Source organism: Aulonocara sp. 'chitande type north' Nkhata Bay, linkage group LG23 (assembly GCF_057382095.1).
Source record: "Aulonocara sp. 'chitande type north' Nkhata Bay isolate Kocher_YH1m ecotype deep benthic linkage group LG23, A_spYH_male_GT1.1, whole genome shotgun sequence".
Classification (NCBI taxonomy): domain Eukaryota; kingdom Metazoa; phylum Chordata; class Actinopteri; order Cichliformes; family Cichlidae; genus Aulonocara; species Aulonocara sp. 'chitande type north' Nkhata Bay.
The window spans coordinates 33,433,415-33,451,152 of NC_141365.1; the positions used below are offsets into that span (position 1 = coordinate 33,433,415).

Consider the following 17,738-nt stretch of genomic DNA (forward strand, 5'->3'; position numbering starts at 1 on the left):
GGCTGTGGAGCGTGTGAGCAGCTTCAAGTTCCTGGGAGTCCACATCTCCGAGGATCTCACCTGGGCGACCAACTGCTCCAAGCTGGTCAAGAAGGCTCACCAGCGCCTCTTCTTCTTGAGGACTCTGAGGAAGAACCACCTGTCCTCAGACATCCTGGTGAACTTCTATCGCTGCACCATCGAGAGCATCCTGACCAACTGTATAACAGTCTGGTACGGGAACTGCTCTGCCTCGGACCGGAAGGCGTTGCAGAGGGTCGTGAAAACTGCCCAGCGCATCGCCGGAGCACCACTTCCTGCCATAAAAGACATCTACAGGAAGCGGTGTCTGAAAAGGGCTGGGAAAATCATCAAAGACCCCAGTCACCCATCACATGGACTCTTCACCCTCCTGCCCTCTGGGAGGCGCCACAGGAGCCTCCGGACTAAGACCACCAGGTACCGGAACAGCTTCTTCCCCACAGCTGTCAGACTCCTGAACTCTGCCTCCTGACATCTGACCCACGTTAAACTCATGGACTGAACATACACACACCCACAATGGACAACTGTACCCTCAAACACAATAATAACATGGACTGAACCACCACTCACAACCACTAGCACTTTATATAGCCTCTGTAGAAACTATCTACACCCTCACTTATCTTAACTGCACTACTGTATAGCTCTGTGTAAATAATCATTCTGTACATTTGATAATTTTTAATCCTACAACTGTTTACAACTTGCATAGTTCCCATTTCTGTATAACTGTATATCCCAGATTCTGTAAAGTTATTTATTTCATATTCTGTATAGTTTTTCATATTTATATCCTGTTCATATCCTGTACATAGCTTGTACTCACTACAGCCTGTACATACTTATAGTTATAGAATATTCACAACATACATGTTAAATGTTAAATGTAAATATTATATATAAATCTAAATGTTAAATGTTAAATCTAAATGTTATATATAAATCTAAATGTTAAATGTTAAATCTAAATGTTATATATAAATCTAAATGTTAAATGTTAAATCTAAATGTTATATATAAATCTAAATGTTAAATGTTAAATCTAAATGTTATATATAAATCTAAATGTTAAATGTTAAATCTAAATGTTACGGGAAACTAAATATTTAGCTAATATGCAAATTTATTGTACGGGTCAACGGTAATACCAAAATAAAAGCTTCAAGAAAACCTCCCGCGCTAAAGTGTGCCGGTCGCGGTCAGGATCTGTGTTTGTGCTCCTCTTACGGTCACTTTTGACTGCCATGAGCTGCTTCGACTATTCCCTACCAGCATGTCCAGCGATTTAGCTGAAAACATTGGAAGAGCCGTTTTGTCGGCCATCCAACGATTCAGCGGTAATGCACCCTCGACCTCACAAACGCCGCAGCACTTGGTAAGTTTATTTTATAGCATTTTGGACGGGTTGATAGCAGTGTTAGCAAAACTAGCAAAGCTAAATTACTTAGCTAGTCCTCAATTATTTCATTTGGTAGGCAGCAGACAGAGATCGAACATCATACAACTCTATTTATTTATTTGGTAGGTAGGTAACAGTCGTTCTTGATGTAAATGTTTCCTTAGGAATCCAGCAATGCACCTGGACCAAGTAGACCTGCCGTCTCCACTGGGATACCATACTGCTCGGTAGGCCTTCTTACACATATCATTTAATTCATTTATCATGAAATTTCCCCTTGTGGGACTAATAAAGGTATGTTATCTTATCTTAGCTGACTGGTTTTGATATACAGTCAGGTTCATAAGTAGTTGGATACAGACACATTTTCTAATGTTGCTTCTGTACATTACCAGAATGAATTAAAAATGAAACTACTCCAATACAGTTGAAGTGCAGACTTTAAGTTTTAATTCAGTGGGTTGGACTAAATGAATGCATAAAAATGTGAGAGGGAAAAATTAATTTGTAAACACAATCCTATCATTTCAGAGGCTCTAAAGTAATTACACAAATTAAATAACTGAAAATAAAATGATAATTTCTATTACTTTATTCAAAACCCTTTGTTGGCAATGACAGCCTGAAGTCTTGAAGTCATGGACACCACCAGGTGCTGGCATTCCTCCTTACTAAGGCTCTGCCAGGCCTTTACTGCATTGGCTTTCAGTTGCTGTTTGTTTGTGGGCCTTTCTGTCCTAAATTTAGTCTTCAACAACTGAAATGTGTGCTCAATTGGGTTAAAATCCAGTGACTGACTTGGCCATTCAAGAATATTCTATTTCTTTACTTTATTAAAGTCATGGGGTGCTTGGACTGTATGTTTTGGGTCAACTTCCATCTTTATTATTAAATGCTGCCCAATCAATGTGACTACTTTTAGCTGGACTTAAGCAGACAAGTATGTCTCTGAACACATTCAGCTGCTTCAGTCCTGTGTCACATATTCAGTAAACACTACCAGTGCCACTGGCAGCCATGCACGCCCAAACCATCACACTGCCTCTGCCATGTTTTACAGATGATGTGGTATGCTTTGGATCATGAGTCGTTCCACCCTTCTCCATACTTTTTTCTTGCCATCATTCTGGTAGAGGTTGATCTTGGTTTTATCTGTCCAAAGAATGTTTTTCCAAAATTTAGCTGGCTTTTACTAGATGGTTTTTTTTTTTTTTTTTTGTTAAGTCCATTCTAGCCTTTCTATTCTTGAGGCTTATGAGTGGCTTGCACCTTGCAGTGAACCCTCTGTATTAGGGCTGTTCGATATGACAATATGAAAACATCTATCATTTCATATTATACGCTATCATTTGTTCTGTGGTGTCGCAAAATAAATTTTACGTCAATATTTTTCATCGTTTTGATGGTCACTGTAGTGGCTGTATTAATTTCTTAATTTTCTTTTTTCTGTTATGTTCTCTTTGACCGCATGTTGTCTGTTCACAGTAAAATTTTCAAAATGCGTCTCAAATCAATTCCAGGCCTTTTATCTGCTTAATTGGTAATGACATCATCATTTTAATATGGATACCCTAAATTAAAGCTGAGTCTGCACATCATGTCCATGATATAATTTTGATTGGAATATGTTTCAGTAAACGGGCAACAAAATAAAACTTGTTAGGGTCCAAATACACACTGACCTAATTGCAGGCCTTTGCTACTCTAATTGAGTGCTCAAAGCACTTTATACAACAGATCTCATTTACCCATTCACATGCACAGATTAATACAAGCACTTTTTCTGTCCAACATTCGCACACAGTCATAGTCGGATAAACTCATTGGGAGCTCTAGATTAGAGCACCTGGGAACTGAATCACCAACTTGACCAACAATCACCAAATGCTAATCTACAAGATACAAAAGGTTCAGTTTTCTGTGTAATGGGTAGACAATAGTAAGATGGTCTGAGTCTACAGTTTGTTTGTTTGTTTTTAATGAACAGATAACAGAAACCTTACGGATGTATTGTAATGCATAGGTATCTATCTGTATCTGTGTTTGAATTCATTTCAGGTTCCTCTTCCATCAGTTCCTCAAGCTCATGCTACGCGCTCACATTTTGTGAGAAAAAACAAGACCTGCAAACACTATACAAAAGATGTTGTGTGCTTGCCCTTGTCTTCAGCATCAACGTTTCTCATACCGAGAGGAGATTCACGAGCAAAACTAGCACAAGATGGCCTTATTGGGAAGATCTCCTTTACATCTGACTGGTCTGAAGCACAACTTAGAGAAGAAATAACAGCAATCTTCAGAAGAACATTTGCACTGTCAACTGGCCAGACATTCCCTTTTGAGTATTTGAGTACAATTAGAGGATGTAAACGACTAATGAAACCAAATGTTTCTAGCAAGAAAGAAGTTGGCTCGATTTGTTCCACCACCTGCCTCTATATAATGGCAGGGATACAAAAACCTGCACAGGTAAACATTTTATATTGCAGTGCAGAAATATTTATTGTCTAAAAAGTGAGTCTGTTCCCTTAATATAATTTTATTAATTGTATTAATTAATATTGCAGTTTCAGCAGGTGTAAACAGTTTTTAGTGCAGCCATGTGCCTCTGTGTTACCAGTGATTTGGTGCAACTGTATTTGATTTTATGTAGAACATGCTTTCTTTTCCCTCAGGAGGAACCAGAAGAGCTGTCTGATAGTGACTTTGAAAGTCCAGTCTGCCGGAGAAGACGAGGTATGTGACGTGAATGAAAACCTAGTGAGGTTCTAAGCTCGATGACCAGCTAGATTTTGTTACTGCAGTGCGTAATAATTCCTGGGGGGTTTGTTTGATGAGAGCATCGTTAATTTGTCCGATTGGGGCGATCGTGGCTCAAGAGTTGGGAGTTTGCCTTGTAATCGGAAGGTTGCCGGTTCGAGCCCCGGCTCGGACAGTCTCTGTCGTTGTGTCCTTGGGCAAGACACTTCACCTACCGCCTACTGGTGTTGGCCAGAAGGGCCGATGGCGCGATATGGCAGCCTCGCCTCTGTCAGTCTGCCCCAGGGCAGCTGTGGCTACAACTGTAGCTTGCCTTCACCAGTGTGTGAATGGGTGGATGACTGGGTGTGTAAAGCGCTTTGGGGTCCTTAGGGGGGACTAGTAAAAGCGCTATACAAATACAGGCCATTTACCATTTTAATGTTTACGAATTATCACAGGTGATTACAGCCAAGGAGGAATATGTGCCCAACTTTCACTTAAACTAATATAAGGATATATAAAGGCTGTTAACATTATGAAGCAAGTCATGCTGACCTTCTTTCCTTTGTTCAGTGCATCATGCGTTGTCTACAACACCAGGTGAAAGTGAGGCCAAGCATCAGGAAACAGAGAGCTGCATTCAAGAGAGTGAAAATGAGGGACAGGCAGAGGGACAGCAGATGTTTCCATATAATGTGGCAGAATTTGTGTAAGCTGTTGTCTAGGGGTTAAAGAAATCCTTCATTTTAGATGTTGTTTAGGATATTGTTTTGATGCAAGTTTCCAATTTGCATGTTTGGGGTTTTTTTGCTGAATGACTGCAACTTTAGGATTTACATTTAATTTTTTTTTTTTTTTAATGATGTAGTGTGAGAAATTCTTCAAGGCTGACATGTTTTATGATTTCTAATATCTCTTATCTACTTAGCCCTATTTTTCTGGAGGAAGATGAAGCTCTTGAAGAGGCAATTCAGCGTAGCCTCCTAGAAGAGTCTGATAGACTTACCATATTTCAAGGTAAGATTTGAAAGTAACCTTTGATAATTGAATATTTTATTTGCATCTTTACTTGCATCATTTTTTTGCAGTTACACAATTACAAAGGTAATTGCTCATTTCTGACTAATTTAATATGGACTATCACAACATAATTATATGTTGTAACTCTGTGCACTTGAGTCAAATGTACAGCAAATTTCCATTTTTCCCCAAGATCTGTTTGTCATTGTCCCTTTTTTATATAGGTCTTTTAAGAAGCTCAGCAAAGAAGAAATTGAAGGTCTTCTTAGAGCTCATAGTGAGAAAGTCATTACACCAGGAACAAGACAACTCCATATCAGTCGAGCCAATGTGTGGTCGACTGCTTTGCGTCAGTTCAAGAGACCCAAGTTTGCAGAAAGCTGTGAGATGCTTTATGTCACATTTGCAAGCGATGAACATGATACAGAGGAAGATGCTGCTGACCTTGGGGGGCCAAGGCGGGAGTTTTTCCGTTTACTGGTGAAGGCCATCTTTCAGGACAGTGGTGCTTTTGAAGGTAATAGGATTTCGCAGTCAAACTAACTAACTTACTTACTCAAGGCCTAAAGGCTTGTTGACGACACTCGTTTTTATAATGTTACAAACGCAACAACCACCTGATCTGAACATTGTTTGACAGAACATTAACAAGTTAATAAATGACTACAGATAATAAATCTGTTATGTTCTGTGTGTCTGAAACAGTAAAAAAAAAAAAGTAATACATTTTTGTCTGTCAATCTCAAGATATCAGTTTGGGGTCTGTACAGAATATACTTTTTTGTGTGTTATTTTTCAGCTACACCAAATGGATGCACACTGAAATTTAACATCCTACACTTGCAAAATGGAGTATATCGAACCATTAGCAGGATGTTGTCCACGATAATAGTGCAAGGTGGAGAAGCACCTGCCTTTCTCTCTCCACATGTAGTAGACTACATTGTGTCAGGAGACATTCTTCAAGTACACCTAACACCGGATGATATAGGTGACCCTGAGTTAAGAGAGAATCTGAAAAAGGTGAATTGCAATATTATAACAAGAATATTGTAATATTTCCTATATTCACAAGTCTTCTGGTCTTCTTTTATAATATATAATAAATACACTTTTGGTTATTAGAGGCAATTCCATGTATTATATTTTCAATTTGTTTCCTTTTTGTTAAAAAAAAAAATATTGGTGAAATACAGCCAAATAAACCAAAACAAAAACGTTTCGAGTCCAATTAAAATGAACCATCTGCAGTATTTGTGTACACTGGTAAAAAACAAACATTTAAAGTGTTTTTCTTAAATATTTAGGTTGTAAATGCAACAACTCAACATGATTTGGAGGAAGCAGTCAGCTGCTGCAACTCATGGCGATATCAAGTTGAAGGTCTTCCACTCACAGTCACCATGGCCAATAAAGATCTGTTTGTGAAAAATGCAGCTCTATACCTTGCAGTTCTGCAACGGCAAAGCTGTTTCGATCAACTAACTGATGGCTTGTCCTACTATGGAGTGAGAGTTATATTTTTTCTGTATCAATTGGTCATTATTTTATAATCATTTAGAGTGAGCTACTTTTTATATTTAAAACTGGAATTTAACCATTATTTAAACTTTTCTGTCTAGATTTTATCACTCCTGAGAGAGAACCCCAGTTTGCGTGTTCTGCTTGACCTATCGGGGGAGGACAAAGATCTGACAGCCAGTTTAATTGCTGGGGTTCTCAGGCCAAGCTATTCTGTCCTTGGGAGCAACAGAATAGTTAGAGAGGAGCTGATGGTGGTCAAATTTCGGGAATTTCTCCAGTGTGTCGAAAGTAAGCAGAAATTCACATAATGTAGTCTGGCCATGAAACAATTCGGGACACTAAAGTAAAACTTTGTCTTTTTATGTCACATGCGCACACACAAAACAGGAATAAAGATGTATGATAGCTTACAACTGACAAGCAAGGCAAAGACAGAACCTCTGTATTTTTTATAAAAACATTAGCCATCATTTAGTTGTTAGCTCAAGCTTTAACTATTTTAGTGTCCCCAGGTTAACGGTAGTTTTTCTTTGTTTTTAGATGAAGAGCTGAGAGACTCACTTGGAGAAAGGACTCTTACCAAGGATGAAGAGGCATTTGTGAAGGCTTTGAGGCCTGGTCACATCTTGGCTTTTGCCACCGGGAGCAGCAAGGTTCCAGCCATAGGTTTTCAACCAGCTCCTAAAATAACATTCATTCACGATGAAAGCAAACATCTCCCGATTGCACACACATGTGCAAATAAGCTTCAGCTTTTTGTGAATGAAACAATGGCTGATGATGATGCTTTTCATTACTGCTTCTTAGTAGCACTCATGAATGGAGCTTTATTCAGCACCATCTAAACATGTTCCAAAAAAGTGAAATTAAAATGGTGGGTTTGTTAACTCTAATCCTGTTCATTAATTGTAGTTTCAAGTAACTTTGCTTCATACAAGATAGTTGAAATAAATTCTGACTGCATTTAATGTTGAAATGTAATAATTTTCAAAGCTTCAATAGATTTATAAAAATGCTAACTCTGTATTTTCAACGACAAATCAATAAAGTCACTGGTGTAATACAATAATTTTATTAAGCTTTTCTTTTTTAAACAAGGACACTTCAAAACAGTTTATGCACAGAGTATACTAAACATGCTTTGTAGAACAAGCCAGGATTACTTAGACATCTAACAGCAACATTTATTAAGACTATTGCAACTTTACAATGATTAAAACAATACTGTAGATAATCTTGTGAATTGATTTAAAGACTGACTGTTCCGTGTTGATAATTTTCACTGTTATACTGTATTACAGTGTGAATTTGAGCTTTACTTCAATCTGAATAACTGGTTTTACCCATAAACTAAAAGTGGTTGTAGCCTTCTGAATAGCCTATGAGTCACTGTCAGTCATTAACTCTGAGTCCTTATGTGGCAGGAGGCATCACTGCTAGAGGGGAGGGGCTTCTGCAGTAGTACAAAAACTGCATTTGCTGTACAGCATTTAAGAATATTAAGTGTCATCACTCTTTAGAACATCACTGGTATCCTGTGGTTGAGGTCACACATTTACAAGTTTGTTAAAAATATACTGCTGTGTTCGTTGAAACAATGTTTTACCATTATTGTTGTCTTCTTCAAAAGGGTGAATGCTTGTATATAGCTCTTGTAAATCGCTGTCATTTAATGGGACAAACCTACTTTCAGAGTTTGACAAGGAGGGTATGGAGACCTCTGCTGTAGAAAGTTCTGGGTTGTGACGATGAGACACATGAGTTCCGCAGGCAAAAAGCTGGATGGGAGTTCTATTACCTTCAGTGGAAACAGAGTGATTGTTATATCCAGCTTTGAATTCCTTCAAAGTGCGGTTGATTCGTGGTAGAAACACATAATGAAGGCAAAATAGGTCTGTTGCATTTTCTAAGTCTAGGATACCAAGTGATTCCAATTCATAAAATATAGGTGCATAAATGCGGCTACAGTTGTTGTTTAAGTCTCGGTTGAAACGTTCAATCCTCTGGTTGTGCACAGAACTTCCCATTAAGACAGAGCTTTCACCCCTGCTTGCTCGCATGTCCTCCCAAATCTGAGCATTCTCTCCTCCGTGATCAGTCCTGATATGCAGGGGTCTGCCAAATTGTCCAACAGCTGCAGTAAAGAGGGCTTTCACAGTCTCAGCTCGATTATTGCTGGAGCACTGAAGAAACATCAACATCCTGCTGTATCCATCTATTGCACCATGAACAACAAACTTCCAACGAATCAGTTTGTGATTTCCATCTATGTGCCATATGAAATTTGGATGAGGCACAGAATATACTCGCCGAGCAACTGCAGTTCTTCTCCTGGATAGAACACCAGCCGAGTCCACCCTCCGCAGTGACTTTCTTACGCGCCATCTTTGAACCACTATGTTTTTGGAACGCAGATGACCCATCAGCATCACTTCTCCAACATTTGGATGTTCAGTTTTTATCTGGGACACTATCTGATCTAACTCATGGTCACTGATTACATTGAATTTTGACTCTGAGATATTATAGTCTTGCAGTAACTTATACAGAATGGGCCTGGAGATGGAAAGGATAGATGCAGCTTCAGTAAAAGATGTTTTCAGGGAAAGAACATTTTCCAATTCCTCTTTGGAAATCTGAAGCCTTCCTTGGTAACCATCCTAGAACACGGCACAGAAAATCTCAATGAGCACAATTCTATAACAAAAGATGGGTAATTTGAGGCAATTGTACTGTGACAGATTAGCTAGAGTAATATTTTATCAATAGTTTTAAAATATGAAAGTGAGCAATCAAAAGACACTCACAGCAAAAACAGTAATAAAATATGACGTAAAACTTGTGAATGTTGTTGGTGGTGATGTGACACTGCTAGTAATGGACCCCTAAGAAGATGAAATGTATGTAGAATCAGAATCATTACTTTGACAGGATTTAATTTAAGGTGACATATTACACCAAAGAAAAAACAAAAATTAGTCAGCTAAATGATATGTGTAAGAAGGCCTACCGAGCAGTATGGTATCCCAGTGGAGACGGCAGGTCTACTTGGTCCAGGTGCATTGCTGGATTCCTAAGGAAACATTTACATCAAGAACGACTGTTACCTACCTACCAAATAAATAAATAAATAGAGTTGTATGATGTTCGATCTCTGTCTGCTGCCTACCAAATGAAATAATTGAGGACTAGCTAAGTAATTTAGCTTTGCTAGTTTTGCTAACACTGCTATCAACCCGTCCAAAATGCTATACAATAAACTTACCAAGTGCTGCGGCGTTTGTGAGGTCGAGGGTGCATTACCACTGAATCGTTGGATGGCCGACAAAACGGCTCTTCCAATGTTTTCAGCTAAATCGCTGGACATGCTGGTAGGGAATAGTCGAAGCAGCTCATGGCAGTCAAAAGTGACCGTAAGAGGAGCGCAAACACAGAACCTGACCGCGACCGGCACACTTTAGCGCGGGAGGTTTTCTTGAAGCTTTTATTTTGGTATTACCGTTGACCCGTACAATAAATTTGCATATTAGCTAAATATTTAGTTTCCCGTAACATTTAGATTTAACATTTAACATTTAGATTTATATATAACATTTAGATTTAACATTTAACATTTAGATTTATATATAACATTTAGATTTAACATTTAACATTTAGATTTATATATAACATTTAGATTTAACATTTAGATTTATATATAACATTTAGATTTAACATTTAACATTTAGATTTATATATAATATTTACATTTAACATTTACATTTAAATATAATATTTACATTTAACATTTAGCATTTAGATTTAACATTTAGATTTAACATTTAGCATTTAGATTTAACATTTAAAATCCTGTTTTAAATATGAAAAGTTACAAATATTTTACTAAATGTTGTAAAAAAATGACTCGAAAAAACATGTTTTTGTAAGATTTAGAGCTAAATGTGGAAAAATGTTGCTGTTAATTTCGGCATGTTTCAGTTTACAAACGGCGCCCCATATATGATTGTTGGGTTTTTCTCTGTATGCATGGTAGGGTTTACCTTCCAATATAAAGCACCTTGAGATGACTATTGTTGTGATTTGGCGCCGTATAAATAAAATTGAATTGAGTTTATACTTATTAAAAAGTACAATAAACAACTTAAACTGTTATCCAGCCAAAGTATACACAAATGGCTATTAGCATCAGGGAGGCTAATAATTTTAACCCTGGTAGTTTTTGTATTTTGTAAAATTAGTTTGTTTCTCTGCAAAATTATGCTCTTCTGACAAAGATCTGCAATCCTCAAACCTTCCTTTATATTACCATCCATGCCTGACCAACTGCTGTAGGTATAATGTGTAGGGGACCCAACTTGTCCATATACTGTATGTAAGCACCTTAAACTTAACTGCTTCCTGCTTTTGTTTTAAAAAGATCTATTGTATCTGGATAGTTTGTTCTTTTTTAAAGGCCCATAAATCAAGACATACATATGCAATTTTGGTTTATTTCCATCAAACCAGCCTTAACCATATGATTGGGGTTATATGTTTGTTGGGTTTTTCTCTGTATGTCTCATTGTAGGATCTACCTTACAATATGAAGCACCTTGAAGCGACTGTTATTGTGATTTGGTGCTGTATAAATAAAACTAAATAGAACTGAATTAACCCAAATTGTGAAAAAAATTGCTTGTCAATGGAAATGTTCCAAAAATAAACAAGCCCTTTACACCCTCACCAATATCCCAATATCAAACCACAAAAGCACAAAATATAACTGTGCAGCTGTGTTGTTATGTTATTTGAAACTGAAAAAGCTGTGACACCAGTCATCATGTTCTTACATTTGCTTTTCTACAGGTATTTGACTCATACAAACCCAAGTGCAGATGATTTAAAAACCTGTTTGAAGTCCAAACACTCACAGTGTGTGGATGAACATGTGTGTACCATCAAGTCATGGTAGATGCATCACACTAAAGCAGAACGCACGGAGGCAGAGTTGTGGTGAAGACAGTTTATTTACAGTGAGGGGGAGGTATTTACAAGGATAAAATATATACAGTGTATGAATGGGGACTCGGAGCCAGGACATGCAGGTGACGAAAACACACACAGGTAGTGCACTCGATTTGGTACTGTTTGATGCCAGGGAGGAAACAAAACTCCTTACAGTCACCAAAATAATCCAAGGGCTCCAGCAGGCAGGGGCAGAATTTCAGACGCTCCAAAAAAACGCCAATACTCCAACACTAGTCTTCTGTCAGGTAGCTCCTAAAGACCACTTCTGAGGAAAGCATCTGATGAGTAACAGGTGTGCCAGGTTCAGTGACTCACTGCCCCGCCTACCTATACAAAAAGGGAGGCACCAAAAAACACATACAGACAAAAACACCACATAACCAGAACCCAACTCCTAACAATATTAGTCTCTGAAGGTGGTTATAGGTTTCACTTGGACATCCACACAACTTTATCTGCATATAATGGTGCTTAAGCTGTTTTATTTTATAAATCAGACACTTGTCATGTTAATAAGGGCTAATTAATGCTGAGACAGAAAATGTCAGGGGTGAGGGCTGCTGAGCTAATCGTCATCGGTTTCATGCTGCTTCATGACAAGACAAGAGAACATTTTGCTTACATTACTCACATTTTACAGAAAAGACAGCAAAGGGGATCTCTGAAAGGCTACAAATAAATTAAATTTCTATTAAAAGGTCAGTGTTAAGTAAATGGACTGGTTCTTATATAGTGCTTTTCTACTGTTCTGAGCACTCAAAGCGCTTTACACAACTTGTGCATTCACCCATTCACACCAGCACATTTTTCTAAGTGCTTTCTAAGTAACATTCACACACACTCATGCATCGGAGAGCAACTTGGGGTTAGTATCTTGCCCAAGGATATTTGGCACGCAGACTAGGGGAAGCCAGGAATCGAACCACCAACCTTCTGATCAGTAGATGACCTGCTCTACCGCCTGAGCTAAGATAAACAGACCGAACTCTGGATGCTGTGCAGATGATTTAAAAACCTGTTTTAAAACCAAACACTCACAGTGTGTGGATGAACATGTGTGTCATGGTAGATGCATCACACTGCAAAGTCAATATTAGTCTCTGCAGGTGGTTTACAGATTTCACTTGGACATCCGCACAATGGCTAAGCTTTTTTAATCTATAATATCAGACACTTGTCATGTTAATAAGGGCTAATTAATGCTGAGACAGAAGATGTCAGGGGTGAGGGCTGCTGAGCTACTCATCATCAGCTTCATGCTGCTTCATGGTAAGACAAGAGAATGTTTTACTTACATTCAGTTTCATGCTGCAAGGACAACAAAGTCTTTGAAAGACGGTCGCCTTAATAAGTATCACCTTAACTTTTATGTATGCAAATTAACATATATTATCTGTTGTACTTTGATAGAGTTACAATAGTGAAATTGCTAAACAGTAAATACTGCTTCATAACTTTTATTTCCTTTTCCAAAAAAGAAGGTTCACCAAGAACATTATGTTATACAGAATCAGTTTTATTCATCCTAATGTGTGGCACCAGCAGATCCTGGTTTTTTTTTTCATAATGTCTCAGTACACACCAAAAGAATAAGTCAGCAGACTTGTGATCTCAAGATTTTAACTGTTGTGATCATATTCATTCTCTACTGTCTATGCAGGAGTAAAATACCAATAAAAATAAAAGAACTGGCCTATTTTCATTAGCAGGAAGTTAAGATAATTATGTTTTCTTTACTCTTTATTTTCTAGATCTCAGACTTTGTGGTTTCTTTTAACTGCACCAGTCCAACTCCTGTCGCCCTATTCGAAGAGCTTGACAAAGATTTGTTCTCTAAAAAAACTGATTCGTCCTGTCAAAAGCTTTTCAAATCCACTTAACATAAGCATCAGTATCACCGTGGTGGGAATTTTAGGAGTGGTAAGTCTACACAGTTCACACACTAGATATTAAAAGTCATCATTTTGGTAATCTTAATGTTTATGATTCTAATATACTAATTCATATGTCTCGTCTTTAGGATGAAAAAGCCCAAACCCTGTCTTATGTCTTATGTCCTGGTATGTTTTGAAAAGATCTTACAAAATCACTAAATTATACTTATTCAAGAACATTGTACGTGTATGTACATGTATTCAAATTGTTATCTATTTAAATGGCTCTAGCCTATTGTTCTAACTATGTGCTCTCTGTATGTTGACAATAGAAACCACGTATAGATTCTAAGTTATAAGGCTTTTAAAAAAAATTTCAACCAGTAAATCATAAAGTTGACTTTGTAGACCCCACTCCGGGTCGGGGATGAGTTCCTGCCCCAAGTGGAGGAGTTCAAGTATCTCGGGGTCTTGTTCGCGAGTGATGGGAGAAGGGAGCCGGAGATCGACAGACGGATTGGGGCTGCAGCTGCAGTAATGCGGACGCTGCACCGGTCCGTCGTGGTGAAGAGGGAGCTGAGTGTAAAAGCGAAGCTCTCAATTTACTGGTCGATCTACGTCCCTACCCTCACCTATGGCCACGAGCTGTGGGTAGTGACCGAAAGAACGAGATCGCGGATACAAGCGGCAGAAATGAGCTTCCTCCGAAGGGTGGCTGGCCTCTCCCTTAGAGATAGGGTGAGAAGTTCGGCCATCCGGGAGGGGCTCAGAGTAGAGCAGCTGCTGCTCCACATCGAAAGGAGCCAGTTGAGGTGGTTCGGGCATCTGACAAGGATGCCCCCTGGGCGCCTCCTGGGTGAGGTGTTCCAGGCATGTCCCACCGGGAGGAGGCCCCGGGGCAGACCCAGGACACGCTGCAGAGATTATATCTCTCGGCTGGCCTGGGAACGCCTTGGTATTCCCCCGGATAAGCTGGAGGAGGTGGCTGGGGAGAGGGAGGTCTGGGCCTCTTTGCTTAGGCTGCTGCCCCCGCGACCCAGCCTCGGACAAAGCGGATGAAGATGGATGGATGGACTTTGTAGACTATGGGACTCCGTTTGTAAATGGAAACATGCTGAAATTAACAGCAACATTTTCCCGCCCTATAGTAAACTTTGCCAGACCTAAGACAAATGTTAATGGGTTGCTAACATGACCCTGCTCTACACAAAATGTATAGTAGTAGATGTTGTATTTCCCTCTATTTCAGCAGTTAAACTGGCATTTGCAGGCTGTATACCAGTTTTACTTTTCTTCTGCTTAATGTAGGAGTGGGATATTGAGGGACTGAACTGGGATGAGAAGGATTGTGGCGCTGAACGAGTCTCTGTCCCTCGGGAAAAACTTTATGTCCCAGATGTTCAAATAGCAGAGTTGTAAGTTTTCCACATTTTGATTGGCTACAAGCTGGACAGTTTTGAAGTTATAGTGGTGGAGGTCATTGAACAGACTGTTAATTAACATGGGTAACCCTAATCACGGCTTACTGGAGAGACAGCAATATGTAATTTCAGCCCTGCTCTCTTAAAAGACTTGTCATTTCATATTTTTGCTACTAAAAGTTTTTTTTTTTTTTTTTAATAAATTGCTATTATTAATTATTAAAAATGTTTTGTTATCCTTTTCTATTCTATTCCAGCCTGGATGAAGTCAGCTCCACCAAAACTCCTTATGTCTACTTGTACAACACAGGTCATGTGTATGATGATAAGCCCATCAGAGTGGTCAGTTCTATGCTTTCCCCTTTGATATCCAGAACTGCTCATTGATGTTTGGAGCAGATATACACTTTGATAAGGCTTTCTGAAACTTAAAAAACTAAAAATAAATTATTGAAAGTGTGAACTTCACACTCGACAAATTTGAAATCCATATCTGAACACAAAGCTGTTTGCTAATATTTCCAAATAAAACCATGCTCTTAAATATCAACCTAGCTACTGATATTAGGATGATTAAAGGCACAACTTCCAAACAGGTCCTGAATGAGTCCAGAGACATGATGGTGACCAATGGAGAGTGGGAGCTCACGATATCAGTATAGCTGATTCCACCCTGGAATTAGTTGTGGGAAGCTACTCAGAGATCACGTACTATGTAAGCTTTATTTTTTTTTACATGCTTTTATTTAATTATGTATTTTTGAACTGTTAAAGCTGCTCACAACAGTGCTTTTTCATGCACTGAAAAACTTCCTTTGTGCTAGTTCTTAATCACTGAGGAATGACAACAAACTTATGGACAGCTTTGGGCTTCCCTATAGTAACACTTTCTGGTGGTGCAGCACTGCCCTTTTGGAAATACTTCAGTTTCACCACATTCTTAAATTAGGTTTATACAATCTCAAATGAACAAGACTGCATGGCATCTTCATTATCTTCCTGTCATTATTTATTATACTGTCATGGTCCTGGATCATTTTGACCCAGCGTTTTGTGTTTTGTGATTATTTTCCTCTGTTCTAGCTATTCTGTGTCCTCCCCCCTTGTGTCCGGTTCGGGTCTAGATTTCCTGTCTTGTTCTGAAAGTCTGTGTCTGTTGTCATTGTGTTCAGCTTGTCTCCTCTGGTCCTCATGTGTATTAGGTTCAGCTGTTCTTCCCTCTTGTGTGTGATTACCTGATTACCTTGTGTGTGTATATTTAGTGGGTGTCGGTCTGTGTTCTTTGTCGGCTCGTCTGCGTTCTATGGTGTTCCTGTCTCTGCGTCTCTCTGCCCTGCACCCCTTTTGTATGGTCCCAGGTTTGTCACTTAGTTTCTCCCAGTTTAGGTTTCCGTTTGTAATTACTCATGCTTCATTGCCTGTTTTTGCCACTACCACCCTGTAAATAAACGTCACTCGTATCATCAGTTTGCTGCATTTTGGGTCCTCCTTTTCCTCCACTCCACACGGCTCTCCGCCAGCCGTGACATATACAAAAATTTGTTTTCAGTAGTTAGAACCACCTTTAGCCACTAATCTGTGTGAATGTCTCACATCACTGTGGAGGAGAAAACCTTTAAAATCTCAAAGGTTTGTACCTGCGTCTCGTCCCAAGATCGTGCTAAGACGGAGACCGGTTCTCTATGTGGTGAACCTGCTGATCCCCAGCTGTTTCCTCATCACAGTGGACCTCTTCAGCTTCAACAAGGTCATGCTTAACTTTTCAATTTATCATAGCATTTCACTGGCTGTTTATTTTTGACAGCACTATCAATGAACACCAGTGCCACAAACCTCTCGGACAATCAGAGCATCTACAGTGTTACACTTCCAGTAAAACCAGTGCCAGCTTCCGAGAGGGTTCTGGATGAACTGAGGAGATTAAGCAGAGATCTCACAGCCATCCGACTTCAGATGGACTAATGCTTTCAAGGGACCAAAGCTGCACAGGAGTGGGAGATGATTGGAACAGTGATCGATCGGCTGCTGTTTGGCTTGTACATCGTCTTTATCGTCATGAGCTTCATTACAATAATGAGCATCTGGATATGAAATAATTTGTTTGCAACATAATTAAGTGACAGAAAGATGAAAAAACAACATAACTGGCGTACTGTCGTGGTAATTGGCATGGATCACAAATAAATACAGTGCTATGGAAATGTATTTGACCCCTTCCAGATTTTTTATTTTTTGCGTTACCTGCCCCTCCCTCCCATGTCCACCCACACCACACTATTCAGTTCAATTCAGTTTTATTTATACAGCGCCAAATCACAACAACAGTCGCCTCAAGGTAGACCCTACAATAATACATACAGAGAAAAAACCAACAATCATATGACCCCTATGAGCAAGCACTTTGGCGACAGTGGGAAGGAAAAACTCCCTTTTAACAGGAAGAAACCTCCAACAGAAACAGGCTCAGGGAGGGGCGGGGCCATCTGCTGCATCCGGCTGGGGTGAGAGATAGAAGATGGGACAAAAGACATGCTGTGGAAGAGAGCCAGAGATTAATAACAAGTATGACCCCCACCCCTACCTGATCTTCATCAGTACCAGCTTCCTCCTTTTGCCAGTGCTTTAGCTTTGTTTATCAAGTATCATAGGCTGTGTTGGAGTTGCAGTCAATACTGTTTTTGGTCCTGGTTGCTATTAGTTTTGTTTTTCTGGATTACGTTAGGGGAG

The 17,738-nt window shown here is 39.2% G+C and overlaps 2 protein-coding genes and 1 pseudogene across 2 annotated transcripts; 2 read left to right on the forward strand and 1 right to left on the reverse strand.

Annotated features, from left to right (window-relative positions):
• Nucleotides 1-1,246: 1,246 nt before the first annotated feature.
• Nucleotides 1,247-9,124, forward strand: LOC147302252 (uncharacterized). Its single transcript, XM_086284015.1, has 11 exons — nt 1,247-1,399; nt 1,588-1,650; nt 3,482-3,892; nt 4,099-4,159; nt 4,739-4,874; nt 5,094-5,180; nt 5,401-5,702; nt 5,985-6,208; nt 6,493-6,693; nt 6,808-6,997; nt 7,250-9,124. The coding sequence occupies exons 1-11, from the start codon at nt 1,298-1,300 to the stop codon at nt 7,552-7,554; spliced, it is 2,082 nt and encodes a 693-aa protein (XP_086140141.1). The 5' UTR covers nt 1,247-1,297; the 3' UTR covers nt 7,555-9,124.
• On the reverse strand, nt 7,750-10,196 carry LOC147302253 (uncharacterized). The gene is made up of 3 exons (XM_086284013.1): nt 9,975-10,196; nt 9,720-9,782; nt 7,750-9,369 (listed from the first exon to the last, which is right to left on the reverse strand). Exons 1-3 carry the CDS (start codon nt 10,074-10,076, stop codon nt 8,257-8,259), a joined length of 1,278 nt encoding a protein of 425 aa, XP_086140139.1. The 5' UTR covers nt 10,077-10,196; the 3' UTR covers nt 7,750-8,256.
• Nucleotides 10,197-11,766: 1,570 nt separating this feature from the next.
• Nucleotides 11,767-16,973, forward strand: LOC147302254 (5-hydroxytryptamine receptor 3A-like; annotated as a pseudogene).
• The last annotated feature ends 765 nt before the right edge of the window (nt 16,974-17,738 follow it).

Excerpts from the sequence above, each read along its gene's own strand:
- LOC147302253 (XM_086284013.1), bottom strand. The coding sequence starts at position 10,076 with ATGTCCAGCGATTTAGCTGAAAACATTGGAAGAGCCGTTTTGTCGGCC. Across the intron at positions 9,783-9,974 it reads CACAAACGCCGCAGCACTTG|GAATCCAGCAATGCACCTGG; the intron begins GTAAGTTTATTG and ends ATGTTTCCTTAG. Across the intron at positions 9,370-9,719 it reads CTGGGATACCATACTGCTCG|GATGGTTACCAAGGAAGGCT; the intron begins GTAGGCCTTCTT and ends GCCGTGTTCTAG.
- LOC147302252 (XM_086284015.1), top strand. The coding sequence starts at position 1,298 with ATGTCCAGCGATTTAGCTGAAAACATTGGAAGAGCCGTTTTGTCGGCC. Across the intron at positions 1,400-1,587 it reads CACAAACGCCGCAGCACTTG|GAATCCAGCAATGCACCTGG; the intron begins GTAAGTTTATTT and ends ATGTTTCCTTAG. Across the intron at positions 6,998-7,249 it reads ATTTCTCCAGTGTGTCGAAA|ATGAAGAGCTGAGAGACTCA; the intron begins GTAAGCAGAAAT and ends CTTTGTTTTTAG.